Source organism: Symphodus melops (genome assembly GCF_947650265.1).
Source record: "Symphodus melops genome assembly, chromosome: 5".
NCBI classification, from domain to species: Eukaryota; Metazoa; Chordata; class Actinopteri; order Labriformes; family Labridae; genus Symphodus; species Symphodus melops.
In genome coordinates, this window is record NC_136695.1 from 13736149 (window position 1) to 13753749 (window position 17601).

General features: G+C 37.5%; 1 protein-coding gene across 3 annotated transcripts in view; it reads left to right on the forward strand.

The window, feature by feature from the left end:
• LOC306823539 (CUB and sushi domain-containing protein 3-like) overlaps positions 1-17601 on the forward strand; it is a 218788-nt gene that overhangs the window by 2220 nt on the left and 198967 nt on the right. For all 3 annotated transcript variants that reach the window (XM_079343128.1, XM_079343130.1, XM_079343129.1), the window contains exon 2: positions 12963-13185. In XM_079343128.1, coding sequence (XP_079199254.1) covers positions 12963-13185 — 223 coding nt within the window. The remainder of the gene's footprint in view (positions 1-12962; positions 13186-17601) is intronic.

The window sequence follows — 17601 nt, forward strand, 5'->3', positions numbered from 1 at the left end:
GTTCTGTTACTTATTAGGGAGCCAGCCAGCCAGGAATTGGAGAAGCAGGGAGGAAAGGAGGAGGCCTGGGTCTTCTTTTGGAAAAGTGAGAAAGGAAACAATGACACAGAGAAAGGCATGGAGGATGATCCAATGAACAGCTGTTGTTCCTCTGCTCTGACAGCTGACTCAATGTTTGCTGAAGTAAAAAGATATCTGCTGGATCTGGCCTGTGACTCACCTCCTGCTAAGATAATGATGCTGAAAAAAAGTGCTATAACTTGCAAAGTTAGTACAACATCACTTCGCTAGAGGTGCTTTTCTTCTATTAGCTTATTTCTGAGCCAGGATTCTATATGTGGGTGGTTCACAGTTTTGGATCTCAGCTCACTAAGTTATGTCAGTCACCTGTCTGATTCTTGGCTCTCGACACAGTTAAATGAAGTGAAGTTAAGCAACTTATTTTTTTAAATTAAGAATACTACTGCATGAGGCTTTATTAAAATATTTTTGTCCTCTACTAAAACAACTAAAGTTATCCACTGCAAGTGTGTCACCTAATCCTTTGGGAACTTCTTAAGTGCACAACACAGACACAAATTTAGGATGCTGAATCGCAGGGACTGGATTTTCCTTTTGACTTGGGTCAAATACAAATTGAATTCCTTTACAGTGACAGTGCACATTGAGCTACAGCTTCTCTTGAGCTACGTTCGCCCTTTTCTCTTTTGACATCTACCAATAGAAAAAATATCAGTGATTTAGTCTTTAGTAATTTAATCTACCAGTAGCCCACTTCTTATTACATATTCCTGAATAGTGATGATACCATGATCAAAGGAGAGATGTCAAACTTTAAGGATCCAGATTTATAGCCACAGCTTAGAGGATATTCCCTATGTGTTATTTATGGTTATGAGGATACTCTTTACGTAAACTGTTGATCTTTCAATTTCTTTTATAACTTTTATATCCATTCAAAACATTACTTTTCAGATTGAAAGTGATATAAATGACATGTATTCAGTTCAGTTTATATTTTTGGAAATGTACAAATGGAAACTTGAAGGGACACCATAGGGGACATACACAAGACACTGGCCTCTGTCCTGCACATGCAAATGACAGCAATGGATTTATGTTAGTCAGCAGATTTTTCAAAGTTATCCATGTGTCATGTAACACTACTTGATTTTTTTAGAACCCCCTCCCCCAAATCTCAGTTTAGCTTCCATATTTTGATCAAATGTAGTTATTCTTTCAATCCTATCCTAGACAGTTGCTAATTGCTGGCAATCAGGTTGGGTCTGCACAGACAGTAATCTGGCCACTGAGCCCTTGATGAAGACTTTCTCTCAATGTGATTATGTAAACAGGCTGGAAAGGCTGCTGGGGCTAATCAGGATTACAATTTGTCTGTGTAATTATACACTATCTACAGGGAATTTAGGGCATTATCCCACTGCCCTTTAGGTTTCTGATCTCCACAACAGAAGAAGAAAATGAGCAGAAATAAATTGACTGTTTCCTGAAGAATTACCTTGGTTCAAATGGAACAGAAAGGAGGGATACTAATATATCCGGGTTACAGGGACTCTGAAAAGTAACATTTTAACTTTCAGGATTGCAAATGCTTCCTTTACTGAAGACATCTCACCAGATAGCCTAAATGGCGTAGGAGAGCTCTTCTAAGCTCACCTAGTGACCCTCAGACCTCTGGCTTTTGGCCTCAAATCAAGCTGTTAGATGTTGCTGATACTGTAGGTCAATGCTAAGGTCAAAAATAGCTTGTTGATTTTGATTAAGTCAGTTTCTCTCAGGTATCAGATCATTTTTAATTCAAGTAGCACTCTTGAAGAAAAATCGCTCAGCACTTGTTGAGATTAAATGTAACAGGTTAGTTCCAGAGTCAAAGCTGCAGATTCAAAGTGGGCTGTCTTCTGATCCTGCAGGTGACATTTTCAGAGGAGATTAAACTCTGTTAACTGTCTGGGGGCACATTCACTGATAAAGTGTTTGCATTTATTTAGCCCCTAAATCATGGCGTGGTTGAAATCTAGAACAAGTGACATGTTGAAATGTGCTGCCAAAAAACAAGTTGGCTTATTTTTTAATGCAACAACTGTGTTTGCAAACGCAGCCAAGCATTTATTTTTAATTAGATGAAACTAATAAACCAAGCTACATTACTGAATATTAAATCCATATGGGTTCATTGAAGCATGGTAATATCCATACCATTGGATATTTTCCATATCATGACCATGATATACACAAGTACAACCCTGAATCTTCCTCAGCACTGACCATTCCTGCTCCTGTTTGTGTCTGCCGCTGTCAACTGTGGGCTTGATATGTGACAGCAGAGTGGGCCTGGGCGAGGCATGGTCAGGCAAACAAAGCTGCGAGATATGAAGGTAATTGTGGAGGTACTGTATGGGCTGTTTGGTGGTGGTTGCAGTGATTCCAGAGGATATTTCAACAGCAATTAAAATGACAGGCCAGGTTAGCTTACCGGATACCTGTTTAGACTCTCAACTCCACCAATTTGCTGATCATGTTGAGGAGGCAACACTGGGGATTTCATATTGCATCTAGTTAGAGAACGGACCTCGAGGTAGACCGTACAAACTCACTGGCCTGTGAAATGGCATCAGCAGTTTAGCAGCAGAAATCATTGATTTCTACATAAGTGCTAAATTGGTGTTGATTTAATGATTGACTTTTTAAAGTTTTGAAGCTGGTTCTGTTTAGAGTCAAGTAACAGCAATGTGTTGTACAGTTTATTTTCAACAAAAGAGACACACATTCAGATTTCTTTTATACATACAGGAAAAAAAACCTCATTTGAATAACCATCTTATTACAGGCTGTCATGCAGTGTACACTGGCACTTGGTCCTGGTCTGTGAAGCAGCATTTATTAATTACTTAATTCTTCCATCTTTTTTAATTATAATTTTAAAACCAGGTCTAGCTTTGCTCATATTTCAAGAAAACACAGTCTTCGTGATTCATAGTTACTATCATGGAACTGCACTAGTATCAAACCTAAAGGGTTAACCCCACATGTGGAATCTGAATGTACAGTATAGTGCAGTATCAGAAGGTTAGAAGTGAATTAAATGCTTGTTAGTCGTGCCACCCTCATGCAAGCAGTGCTACAACTGTGGTGCGTGTGTTTGACTTCTACATTGGTTTTGTGCATTATCAGATACAATGATTTTTTAACCTTTTTTTCTGACAACCCAATCATAATTTCAAAGGATTCCATGAAGCCAAAATTTTACTACATTTTTATGAAGCAATTTTTTAGTTTTTGATTAAATGTCAAGCGATTTGCATGCGGTCCTCACTTGGATAACTGGCTGTTTATTTGATGTAGATCTTTGCCGGGAAAGTTGAAAAGAGTACAGTGTTGTTTTTAAGCCCTGTGTATCTCCCGATCGAAAAACACACATTCTTGTTACAGCTGCTTTCCTCTTCGCTTTTCGAGGAAAGTGAAGTGGTGATGTTATTGTTTGTTTGGAAGATTGGAGGCTAGAGAGACAGCCATCCTATTAGATGTGTTGTTGGCTCACTGTTGTGTGTTGTACAGCAGCTCTCACAGTGGAAGCCTGGCACCAGGTGCAATATGGCTCAGCAGCACTTAGAGAATGTATTGGTGTCTCGCCATAAAGTATCTGCTGGGAAGTAGCTATAGCACCAGCGGCATGCAGACATCGAGAAACTGTTATTATACTTGGCTACCTAGACACAAAACTGCTGTTATTTCGTAGCGCAATGGTGTGCCATTGGTGTGTGTACTGTATGTGTGCATGTGCCAGTTGTGTATCAGTATGACAGTGTATTTGATTTTAGTATTTTTCACCCTGGTGGTTGGCAATTTAAAACCAGCGAATGGAATATTTCAGAGCCCCTTTCCAAATTGCAGTGACACACTCATGAGGTAATAGTCGTTTTCTAGAAAACCTCTTTTTGGTTTCTCGTGTACAGAGCCTATTTCCCTTTCATCAAGCATGCAGACAAGCATGGTGAGGGTGGCGATTATGCACAATCTATCAGAAGGAATTGTGAAGCTGCAGCACAGCCATGCAGATAAAAATCCTGCTCTTTGGGGACATCATTTAACATTTCTGTCTACTAAGGTTCCTGTCGAGGCCCCAGCCATCATGGTTGTTGTATTCTTGCTTGTGCTGTTGAAAAATTGTTTTCTCTCTCTACTCCACATTTTATGTGTTTGGCTCAGAGTGCAGCTTGTCATAGATCTAAGAGAAAAAGTGCTTAGATAACTAAAAGCAAAATTACTTCTAAATATATCCCGTAAGTGCTGCAGCGGCTATAATTTGATAAAGATGCAGACTCTGAAGATGCATGATCTGGAGGTGTGACTTCACACAAGCAGTCCACTTTTTTTTCTCTTTCTCATGCACATTTTCTCTGCTCAATGGATATTTTCAGTGTTTAACATAATCTATTATTTTAAATCCCTTTTCGTTTTCTGGAAGTCCATACTCCACAAACTAAGGAAGGTTTATGTATAAGACTTTTGGTCATATTTGTGTTGTTTTATAAGGGGTTTGGATTCAGAGAATGAAGCCTAACAGGGTGTGTTGACCTTTTATTTTGCTTGGTAAGGGCTCTATCTTTCCAGTCACTGCTCTGTAACCAAGCCTCACTGATGGATATCTCCATATTGGCTGATTTAGTTTTAAGGTCAGGGGCAAATAAATGCAGCTTTTTTTTCATACTTTTTACTTTGATTGCTGGTAGCAATGATGTTACCTCCCTCTGTTTGTGATACACTAATATCATGAAGAATGAAAAAATAAGCGACATCAAAAAATAAGAAGAGATGTCCTTAACTAAGCAATTGTGAGGAAATGAATCACACCCTGAGAGAAAAAAAAGTACATGACATAAATAACTTAAAAAGAGGAGACTGAAAGCTCATAGCTCAGTTGGCTTGTGGATTTTGGGCTGAAAGCTTGTTTGATGAAAGATGCTGTGAAGTCTGAAGGGTGAGGCCAAAATACATTTCATGCAAAGAAAGGCTGGTGGTCTAAGTTTGAATAAAAGCACTGCCAAATTCTCTCTCAAAGTTAGTGATATATTTATTTGTGTTTTTAATGCATTGGATTGAAAACACTGCTGTATATATGCTTATATTGCAGGACGAATAGACATGGTGCTTTATATTTGCTTCCTCATATACTTTGACAATATGTGTCTGCAAATCTATTTAAGTGGTTGAGTTAATAGGGTGTAGGACATGTGTTGTAGTTTTTGTTGTTGATGTAGTTCATATAAACTCATGTAAACCTTTTTCTGTCAGATGTCAGTTATTTTGCTTATTTTCCTTATTTGACTTTATGGGCTTAATTCTCCTACACAATCCTGTAAATCCTATAATTCTCTCTTTAAATAGGCACTGGTTTAAAAGTCTTAAAGAATCAGAAATGGAGCTTGGACCCAGTATAATCAAGTAACTTAATGCATACTGCTGTAGCACTTTGCAGCAGCAGGAGGGCACTCAGTGTAAAGTTGAGCTTTTTAAGGAGAAGAAGCGTAATTGGCCTTGAAACATAAACAACTCATGAGATTGCCAGAGCTCAGAGACTACTTTACCCTCAGTGTCTAGACTTAGACAATGACAGTGAGGCACACTGACTCGATGCAACCAGCACAGAGGTAACATAATAAAGTGATGTATACTATTGTATCGGATGCGGCAGTATTTCAGGAGGTGGAGCATGTTGGCTGTTAGTCATATAGTGGCTCAATCCCAGGCTCTTCCTGTTTATTGGTTTAAGTGATGTCCTAGAGTCAGACAATGGAACACAAATTGTTCCACATGTGGGTGGAAGAAATGTTTATCAACATCTGCAAAATGATGGTAATGTAATGCTCCAGCTTGACACTTTTGATGTGACACCCTTCCTTCTAGACACCTTTACTTTACAGAGGGTATTCCCTGAACAGTGAGCTATCCAGCCACACAGATTTACACACAGCCCTGCAGCTCATGTTCTCACGCTGCTGTGTTTGTCGACACTGCTCACTTTTTGATATATAATGCATCAGGTTATTGCTTTACAATTGGTTCCACTGTTAAAAGAACATTTGAAAATATCAGTGTACAATTTCACAAGTGCAGGAAGAACAATTTACACATACCGGTGTAAAAGGGTGGGATTCTGCATGTCTTTAATTACCAATATGTTGATTGCAGTAAATTAGAGCACAAAACTTACATTTTAACAATACTCTGTTTGAAGGATGAGATAAGCTTCATTTTGTAAGTGGAAATATAATTTTAGACATACGCTGCCACATAAACTGGGAGACAATAGACATTCAATGACAGATAAGTACTGCACAGAAAATGGCAGATAAATTCCATTCACTTTAAGGGCAATATAAGAAATGGAACATAATAAATATGTCAAACTAAGTGCTGCAGTCTTTCATCAAAATTCAACAATTTTCGCAGCCGGGGGAAGAAGAGGGTTTGTCCAGCATTTAGATCTGCCCTACAGGTTCCTGAAACAGCTACCTGAGGGGAGGTCAAACTGTGAATGTTTATTTTCACAGCCTATTTAATGATGGTCCGCTCAAAAATAGTCAACTGGGATGGCCTATCTCTCATAGCCATCAGCAATCATCCATTACTCAATGGTCTTTTTGTCACTCATAATGATTTGGATGGCAGTAAATGGCTTCTCCTCTCCTCCCTGCTTCATATAATCATGTTTTTTTATGGCCACACTACAAAGCCACACATTAATGGTGGAGGAGAGCGTACTGGCTGTTTATTTGTTTCAATGGCACCTGTCCCTTCATGTGTTAGTTCATGTTCTGGAAAGCCAAAAAACGTTATCTTCTATGCTACACGTAAACCTTAAACAATTTAGCCTGCAACAAATTCTATAATAGGCTACCCGCTATGATGCATAATGTAGTTTTGTTTACAAAATCAATCTTATTTTCTACACACATGGAGTACAACACTGTGGTTCATTAAGTGCTTCATTTTGCCCTAAATCTCTATATTTACTGGGCAAAGTAGAGAGAATCAAATTTATTAGTCTGGTGTCGCCCCTTTGCATTTGTAAGAGTCTGTGCAAGGCCAACAACACATAAATATGCATGTGCTCACACACAACGGCACACAACAATCAAGACTGACAAAGAAACAAAAACATATCTCACCAGGGTGGGGTGCTGCTACCATTTTCTTGTCTGTGAGTTCTCAGTGAGGCTAATAATTGGTTAAGACTTTCGTAGATTCTGTGCATGGAAAAGATGGTTGGAACGATTTGTGCATACGTCTGAAAGGTTATGTGTAAATGTAACTATTTGAGGAACAGCTCGGGACGCTCTTGAGCTGTCTGTCAGTCCGGCTGGCTGCCTGCTGAGGCCTCTGTTTACGCCACACTTGTGTGTTATGATACTGATTCATATTTCTAAACCACATTTTCCCCCCTGACTGTGCAATCACAGCATGTTGTTAATTTGGGTTCTCATCACAATTTACGGCTGGTCTTGCAGAGCGGCACTAAGATGGGGTCACAGTAAAACCATGAACGTTCGTTATAACAATTGAATTGATAAGAGAGGTCAGAACGATGGTGAGATTCAAGGAATGCATTTTGTTGATGTGAGTGCTGATGTCCTTTGTCGCGTATGTAAAGCCCATGTTCTCATGGCATGTTCCTTTGAAGTAACTAGATTCATATTTACAATGCTCTTTTTATAGATCTAGCTTTCATTGAGATGACACGGTGCTAAACATATTACATGCTCCTATGATTCACTGCTTTGAAAAGGGGTGTTCTTATTCATAATGAGAAGCTTATAGAAAACAAGCAGGCACTGTCGGTCGAGAAAAAGATGGGTAAATGAGCGGTAGGGGACACTAAGGTATACATTTGCAATACTTTTTACATTTCTCCAACTTACAGAGTATTTGGATAACACATTTCTTTTTATTCAACTTTGAAGTGGAAGTTAATGACTTATAGCATTAAAAGGGGATTGCATATTACTTTATGTTTAAAATGTAGCTCAGTCTATAGGGACCTGGGATGATATCGGAGTGTCGCTGGTTCAAGTCCCGATATGTTCCAAAATATGGAAGTTAGGAGAGGTGGAGAGGTGGCGGACCGGTTCTCGAGCACTGCCGAAGTGCTCTTGAGCAAGGCACCAAACCCCAAACAGCTCAGGTGGCCTCCGTGGGCTGCCGCAGCACTCTGACATCTCTCCATTAATGCATGTCCACAGGTGGTATTTGTGCATGTGTGTGAGAAGCATGTCTCTCAATAACAGAGTGGGAAGTAGAATTTCCCCTCTGCAATTAATAAAGTATAGTATCAGATAGAGCCTATCTGTGTGGAGTTTTGCATGTTCTCCGTGTGTTGTGTTGATCTGGGTACTTAGGCTCCCTCCCACAGTGTAAATACATGCTCATTATGTGAACTGGGGACTTACTAAAATTGCCTGTGTACACATGAGTGTTGCTAGTCACCCATCTCTATATTATACAGTATGTACACACTGTGATTGATTGGCGAACAGTCCAGGGTACCCCTCCTCTTGCCCGGTGACAGCTGGGACTGGGAACAACTTGCTGCAGCTTTTCCCTTTCTGAGAGCCATCAGAACATTGTGTAGTAACAAGACAAGTACCTTGACCAATGCAAACCATGTTACTTAAATGTTAAGGAATGGAGTTTTTTTATTTTATAAATAATACAAAAGTTTAGAACAGTACAACGGAATGTCGCTTGTATTTTAAATAGATGGCAGACATTTTTAAATGTGGACTCTTGGTATACTTAAGGTCTTTCAGGACATGTGCAGTATGAATAGAATTTAGCATGTTTCTGATGAAGACATAAATCTAAATGCGCCTGTCCCCAGTCTCTCCTAGATGTTCAAAGCAGGCGAGAATAGAGGAGTGAGATGGTGTGAAAAGTTGAGTGAGACAAACAGAAGGCCAGAGAGAGGGAATGAGTTTATCCAACAATAAATTATGAAAGTAAATGTTGGGAATAATTCATTTATCAATAAACATCTGTTCTCTCATCTTCGGGCAATCAAATTCATCCACTTTACAAACACCTTTGAGGACTTTCCACAAACAGCATTACTCTGATTTGTCCACAACAATAGTCATAATGCTTGACAAACACTGAAATAGATCAGGGCCTAATGGGCACTGTGCCTTGCTGCACTTATAAACTCCAGGTGATTCAGGAGAGCTTCAAGTAAAAGCAATCATGCTTGATGTTTACCTCCTGAAATTGTGTGTGTGGGTTATAGCGACACAGCTCTCTGAGCTCTGATGTTATCCCCAACAAGGATTGCTTTAGGTTTATGTTATCCCACAATGGCTAACCACAGTTACAACTTAACCTCACTACAACTCCATGCTGGGTTACTTGACTAGCACTCATGGTTAATATAGTGGTGATTAAAACTGCATGCTTCAGGTTTCATGTATTTTTCACCAGGCTGTTTTAAAAGACTCACTCTAAAACACATTAAATCGAGAGAAGTGTGAAGGCCAGCATACTCAAGTATTGCTGTGTAGTGGCTGCATATTGTACTAAGTCAACTTAAGTTAAAGTAGATACTTAAAAAAAGCGAAGAAAAAAAAAACTGGAGAAGATGAAACATATATCAGACTGATGTTCGTGTAATTTTATAGGAAAATGAAATATTGTATTAACTTCAATGTAAGTAATTCATGACAGCATCTATAACTCCTGTCAGATTTGATCATATGTCTGGAATTAGTTTAGACTTTTGTCATTAAAATGTTGAGGTGAAAAGTACTCATATTGTAGTGTCTACTGGGATTGTCCAAAGAATGAAAACTTCTAAAATGATATTTGAAAAAAAAAACCCCCCAAAAACATGTCAAAGATGTTTAATACCAAAGCCCCTTCAAATGTCAAATTCTGTGTGCTTGGAACATCATCCCGAGGACTTCATACGATGATGGAAACAGACAAAACTTCTGACTTTGGACTTACATCGCTTGGAGCAAGCAGAAGAAGGAACTATACAAGAGATATCCTGGCTTTCAGTTGCTAGATAAGATCAAGTTCTAAACACCTTTATTACTTACTTTACTTTTCTTACTTTTCTACCCCTCTCTCCGTCCAGACACTTAAAAGAAGGACACATTATACAACAGTTTCCACAGGACAAAGAGCGGTCCTCATCACAATTTAATGGAACTTCATCATTAAACTTAGTTAAGAGGCCCTTTAAATGAAAAAAACAAAACAAAAAACGTACTTTTGCTCTAAATAATATCTGTTTTAGATTCATGAAAAAAAGCAAACACCAAATCAAAAAAACACACAGAAAGTATTCTTGTTGCTGCAGGATATTTAGTACAATTGCATCCTCCTGTGGCCATGCCAGTTAAAATTTAATTATGTTTATAAAAACGGATGAGATGAATTTGCAAGATAAATTATTGGCTGGAGCCAAACATTAGTCATCAAATGCTGTTGTTTATTTATGTCCCTGTAATTATCAGTTGCTTTTGCTACTACTGAGATGATTACGTTCAGACTGAAACCAAAACAGCAAGGTGTAGCTGTTGGTAGGTGTAGGTCCATTCATCTTCAGTAATAAAGATGTCCATCACAAATTCTATATCAAGACCATTTTGCAGTTGTCAGTTTCAGTGTGGTTGCCTCCTTAGATCAAACTTTAAAACCTTTCCTGCAATAACCCATTCAGACACAAAAAGATGAAGCTGCGAGGGAACAATGTTGTAAGCTCTTTTAGTTGTAGCCTTTTAAAAATCAATGCCAATAATGGACGGCACCGTTTCAGTATATTGAATCTAAAGTGCTCTTAAACTGCATTTATGGTGGATAACTTATTATGCCTGCATGATCGGTGAAAATAGAAACATCCAACCAATCCTTATTTACCGAACAACAAGCAATAAAATCATCTGTCATCATACATACACACTTTAACAGTCACACTGTAAACCTTGTTGGATCAGTGAAGAAATTTGTGCTGGTAATTATCTGGAGTGCTTAAGAGTACTATATCACAGTTGAATCATGTTGACCCTGTAGGTGGCGCATCAATGCTGCAAATTTACCATGATTGCCCTTTTTGCTCAGTGTTGGCAGAAATAATTGCAATTTTGATATGCAACAAACCTTCACAAACACGCTCCCTGTTTCATTACCTAATACAACATCATAATCCTGTATGGACTTATGCTGTAAAAACAACTGTATCTGTGAACAGGTTGAGTCATTTGATTTACACTATACCAGGGAGTCAATTGGTTTCTGGGGCAGGTGAGTTATTTGGACAGTAGATTAAGATATACTGTACTGTGAGGGACTCTGGTTCAGGGTCTGTGTGATTATAATATCCTGAAGGTGTTGGAAGATGTAAAGATAGTGGGAAACTGTTCCAACCCATTTTTTTTGTTTGCGATAAGCATGATGTTTTTTTGTGTGAAATATATACAGCTGCCAGGCTTTGACCAAAAATAACAATCCGTCTTGACAGGGAGGAAATTAATTGTCTGATTTCTCAGATCTGAACAATTTAACTTCTTCCCCCCATCAGTAAATAGCGTGCACAATTCGCTGAACAAAACTGTGAGTGTTATTCTAGTTAGAGGCCATGGCCATTTGAGTTGCAAAGCTGCCAAGTGCTTCTCTCCCATACTGCAGTACATGTTTATGGCCGACACTATGCAAAACATCCTTTACCTACCAAAGTGTGAAAAGCTAATTATGCTAGGAGTAAATCGTGGGGTGTAGACCATGCATCTTAATTAAGCTTGCATTTCATTAGACAACATGCAAGATAGCCTTAAATTGCACTCCTTTTTTTCTGTGACAGAGTGCATGGGAGCATGTTCACACATTGTTTTTTTTTAGGGTGGGAGGAAACTGCATGTATGAGTGTGAAAATATATTATACTCTAAATGTCTGTGCATGAGTTACAGATTAAGTTAGAGTTACTTATGTATGGCACATTTGCTCATTTACATAAACATTGCAGAAGTTAGCCAAGCAATCACATAAATGTTGTTTGACAATGATAGTAAAATGCTTAACCTAATATGTCAAGGGTATTGATTTCTCAGCGAGCCAGTGCAGCAAGGTGCAGAGATATATCTTGTGTGGGCTGTGAAACAGAGTGTAAAGAGCTTGTGGCACCAAATTGTAGAACTTACTTGTTGCCTTTCTCTGGGGGTTTCTTACCCTCCAGAAGAATAAAGAGTGGGCAGTAATTATATCTTAAGCTTATACTGTCAGAGACTACTGTATATTGAAAAATGCCACTGTGGTCATCAATAAAGCTTTTCTCTTCCACTATAACAGGAAAAGGTGTAGCAGCCTGCTTTGTATTTATTAAATTTTCATTTGAATACTGCTTAAGCTTTACAGCACAATACATCATTTATAATGCAAATTCTTAATGGAAAAACATATTAAAACAGCCATTCAAGTTGGACATTTCTACTTGGATGTGATCACCAGGAAAAAACCAAGAACCAAGAAATATTTTGGAAAGTTACATTCAGTTTTGGGACTGCACAGTTGTGCAATGGTCAGAATTATTTGCCTCACGGGTCAGACGGGGCCTTTCTGTGTGGAGTGTCTCCATGTGTGTGGGTTCTCTCCGGGTACTCCAGCTTCCACCCACAGTCCAAAGACATGCTGGTTATGTTAGTTGGTGACTCTAAAATTTACTGTAGGTGTGAATGTGAGTGTGGCTGGTCATCTTTCTCTATATGTCAGCCCTGTGATTGACTGGCAGGGTTTATCCCACTCCAGCCTCCTGCAACCCCGAACAGGAAAAGCAGTACAGACAATGGATGGATGGAGATATAGTCTAATCTTTTAATGCAATGTGTTGTGTTATTATTATTTTTTTCTTTACTTGAGTCCTTTAAAATGACTGTGTTTCCTTTCTTTCCAGGTTTTATCCATACTTGCGGAGGCCCTTTAAAAGGAAGAAATGGGACGATAGAAAGCCCAGGGTTTCCATATGGATATCCAAATGGAGCAAACTGTACCTGGGTGATTGTTGCCGATGAGGGGAGCAGGATTCATATAGTTTTTCAATCTTTCGCTGTGGAGGAGGAATATGACTTTTTATCTTTGTACGATGGGCATCCACACCCAGCTAACTTCAGGACGAGGTAAGGAAGCAGCTCTGAAGCAGTGCACCTTGAAAGCTGTCTCTGAAAGCAGACAGGAAGGGACAGGAAATAAAAGGGAGGACAGGCTTCAATGTTCACCACTGACAGGAAGTTCATCTTTAATGCGCACATGACAAAGGCGGCTCATTCTTGTCAAAAGGTGTCAAGCAAGTCAGCAGCATATATGGGCTTATAGAGTCTGTTCCTTTCTGTCATGTGTTCAGTAAAGGCAAAACATACAAATTAAATTCTGTTCTGGCACAAAATACAGTTTGAAAACAGAAAACAAACCATCTTATAAAGCCAATTGTTTTGTAAATGTTTTTGGATTCCAAAGAAACCCATCAGCCCTGAATCTCTAAGCAGAATCTCCTGCATTTATTTGTGAATGAGCATGCTGTGTTGGCTTCACATATGCATGGGTCAGCTCAGTAGCCACCATCCTTTCTTCAAATGCTCCACTGGAGGAGTCAGAGGTAGTGAGAAAACATGGAAATCAAAAGATTTCTCCCTGTTTACTTTAGTCACTGAACAGGCAAACAACTGTTTGCTAAGTGTGCTCTCTGCATTCCTTAAAAGCCTGATGTCTGAGTCGTGTGGGAAAATGTTGCTGTTTATTTTGTATTTCTCACACTCCTCAGTATCTGACTTTAAAAGAATTATCTGTCTCTAGCCGCGGTTGGTTCTGACAGTAAATTCACATTATGGAGCCAAGTATTGTTTGATAATTGAATTAGTGTTTATGGTGAGATGACGATCTGACATTTTTACCTTGGAGGATCATTATACCGTACTTCACACAAGTGTAAGATATTATAAGGGAGAGATAATAACAGGCTGCACTTTAAAGGCATCTCATGCATTCATACAAAACATACACATTTTTAGTCTTTGTGGAATGAACACTCCGTGAGCATTTAAAATTATTGACTTGCCGATTGAGCTCTACCAAAAATGAAAAACTATTTTGTAGCCAATAAATATGAAACATGATCAGTTGATTTGGATAGAGCTTATACATCAGCATGCTCTGTTTCCTGTGCTTCAAATCAAAACCAGCTTCAAAGAATAGTTTTCAGTTTTGATTTCAAAGAAAAGTAAGGCCTCAGAGGTCTCATATTTTTCTTTCTTCCTTGTTGACACGTTGATTCAAATGAACCCAATATTTATAGATAAGCGTTTGTCTATATGAGAAGATTAAGCCTCTTCTGAGATAATAGAGGAATGAGGAAACCAAGAACAACTTTTATTCACAAGCACACTCTTTTAGAGGTGACTCTGGTGTCTCTGTAAAACAATAAAAAAAAACAGAATCAAAAGGATTTCTGTAGTCTGGTTTATGTGGCACGACCTTGGTGGAAGTGGACTGAGGTGACATGATAACACAATTGACGATGTAAAACAAAATAAATGGCAGTGAATGGGAATAATTCAAGAGATGAATCATTGTTTAAACTTTAGCAGCTGAATCACTTAAAATACTTCAAAGATTATGGTGTATAATGCTGTTTCAAAGTCAGGCTTATGAGAGATTTGTCACAATGCATGTTGATTTAGCTTCACTTCGTGATCTTACATAATTGGACCATCTTTTAGTTTTCATCACTTAATTGACTTGGCAAGGATAGATAGATAGATAGATAGATAGATAGATAGATAGATAGATAGATAGATAGATAGATAGATAGATAGATAGATAGATAGATAGATAGGTAGATAGGTAGATATAGGTAGATATAGGTAGATAGATAGATAGATAGATAGATAGATAGATAGGTAGATATAGGTAGATATAGGTAGATAGATGGATGCACACCCAGTCTGCTCTCTACGGTTGTCAAAATTAGATTGGTGCATATTAAATAAACACAACGTAAAAACATTTCTGGGAAATTTATTCTAAGGATTTTATCAATGAAATCTCTTGCCTGTATTTTTACTTTTGAAAGCAATGTATCACTTTTTTTGCATGGGTCCTTGGGGGACTCACCTTTTCTTAGATGTATGTGGGGCTCCAAGGAAAAAAGGTTGGAAAGCTACCATTAAAATCAATGTGCTATCTTTAACTGAGCCAAACCATAATATTCAGTTAAAAACCCCCCAAAAAACACTGTCTCCAACCAGGTGTTGATAACACATGGTATTTTAATGCCAGTAATTTCAGTTTAATGAGAGTATAATGGCACAACATCAACAAGTTATGAGAGACATCATAAGTGTTCACATTTGCTGTTGATATTGCCTCAAATGCTATGATAAATTAGTTTTCTTTAAATGTAAGGAGTAGTGCCAGACTGATTACTTTAGTGACAATAATAACCTCATTATTTATTCCGAGCTACCTGAAAACAAATTGATGCTCATAAACTGGTCAATATCTAAACTGAGAACAAGTGTTTTCACTGTAGATCTTTTTTCAATCAGTTATTATTAGTAAAGAAAATGGTAACGGCTAAAGTTTTTGGGACACATTTCATAATTTTAAATGACTTGGGGAAATGTTATGGTAGAAAACAAGACTTCATAGTTAGGCGACTTCATTTCAGCGCTCCAGTATTTTGGGTAACCATAATTAATGTAAGGTGCACCTGCTGACACGTTGAAACATGTCCTGGTTGAAAAGCTATGATGTTCCGGATACATTGTAAAGTGGAGATGTATTTTCTGAGGTTGACAATTAGGCTACTTATTTTTTTATATAAAGCTTTTTATTCGATAAAGCTGATAAAATATCTGACTGTCATTGTGCATAAAAGCAAACGAAAAAGAAAGAAGACGGACTGTTTTTAATTGTTAGTTTTTTGTTATCATGTGGAGAGTGGCACTAATTGATGCTGATGCCTCGATGTGACCTAAACACAAACAAGACTATAAGAAGAACATTTGTATTTTTATTTGTGTTATCATGCCCGATCAATGTCATTTGTTTACATTGATCTCATAATATAATACTTTAGAACAAAATAAATACAACTGTTTTACAGTATGTATTTTTATTTAGACTTTGTGTAAAAAAGCAAATATTAAAAGTTTTGTTTTGGTGCCCGGTGTTCATTGCCTGTTAGACAACAGCTTAGCTTTACTGGCATTTATGCATACTCTTGTTGTATCTGTACTTCCCATGGCTCAGTCATCTCTTGTAGTTGACATGACCATTCATTGTTAAGTTGCAGTGGCAGCTGTTTGAGAGGAGAACACATCGTTTCTTGTTAAGTACAAAGGAAGATTTAGTTGTAAATTCAGCTGCACTGGTGTGCGAGTTATCAGACAGAAATAGGTAGGTTTGCTGACAGAAGTGGTTGTTTTTAGAGTTTGTCAGTGATTTTCTTGCACACGTTTTGGCAGAGGTGTAGCTAAGATAAAAAATGAAAGTTGACATGTTTCTTTTTCTTCTAACATCAAGTTACAGTATATTTGAAGTTCTGTGTCTCATATCTTTTCCATTGACTTTATGGAAATGAATGTTGATACATTGATGTGACTTACAAAGGAGGCCAACATAAGAATATTGACTATGTCTGCATTTGTGTTTTAACTGTCATAAGTGCCACTGTATCAATGTCAGATGAAAGGTTTACTGCACGCAGACGGGATATGCATTTCTTTAATTTCTAAAGAAAAGATTCAGAGTGACACTTCTGATAATTAAAAGTTTGGACAATGTTTCTCTTTCAGTTTGAGAATAATACTTGTGTAAGAGTGTTTAAGCACAGTACAGAATATCATTTGTTAACAGGGGTTACCATAATTAAGTTTCTCACAGCAGCTTAGTACATTTACCTCCAATTGCATTTCTTTTGTTTCTGTAAATTAGCACACTGCTTCTTCTCAGAAAGGTTTCTAATGTCTGAGTGACATGAATGGATTTATTATCATTATAATTAGATTTAGCATTATAAATAAAATTGTATTATATTAAGAATAAAGTTTACCTATGTAAGTTGAAAATTCAAATTAAGAAAAAGGACATTGAAATGAAATGACAAATTTTCACAAATTTAAATTACAGATTCAACAATTTTATCAGAGCAGGAAATTTAGAAATTTAAAATATGATATTTGCTGGCCTTTATTTTTTGAACTTCTACTTAGATTAAAGACTAGATCCTGGTAAAGATAAAGGCTATTCTCAAAGGATTTTAGCCCTTAAAAATATTGGGGGGATGAAGAGAAAAAATGAGAGATTATAACACTAACAATTCCAGTTCCATCACAGCCTTATATTATTATCAATTAGATTAATTAATTAGATTAATTAGATTCTTACATTTACCAGCATGGTGAATAAAAGAGTAAATAAATATTAGAAATATGCAAAATATTTAATACAATTTGAACTTAATAATTAAATAGGCGTTGTAATTGAATTACTTTTGCATCAGAATTGTTCAAGAGTAAACTGATGACTGCTTTTAA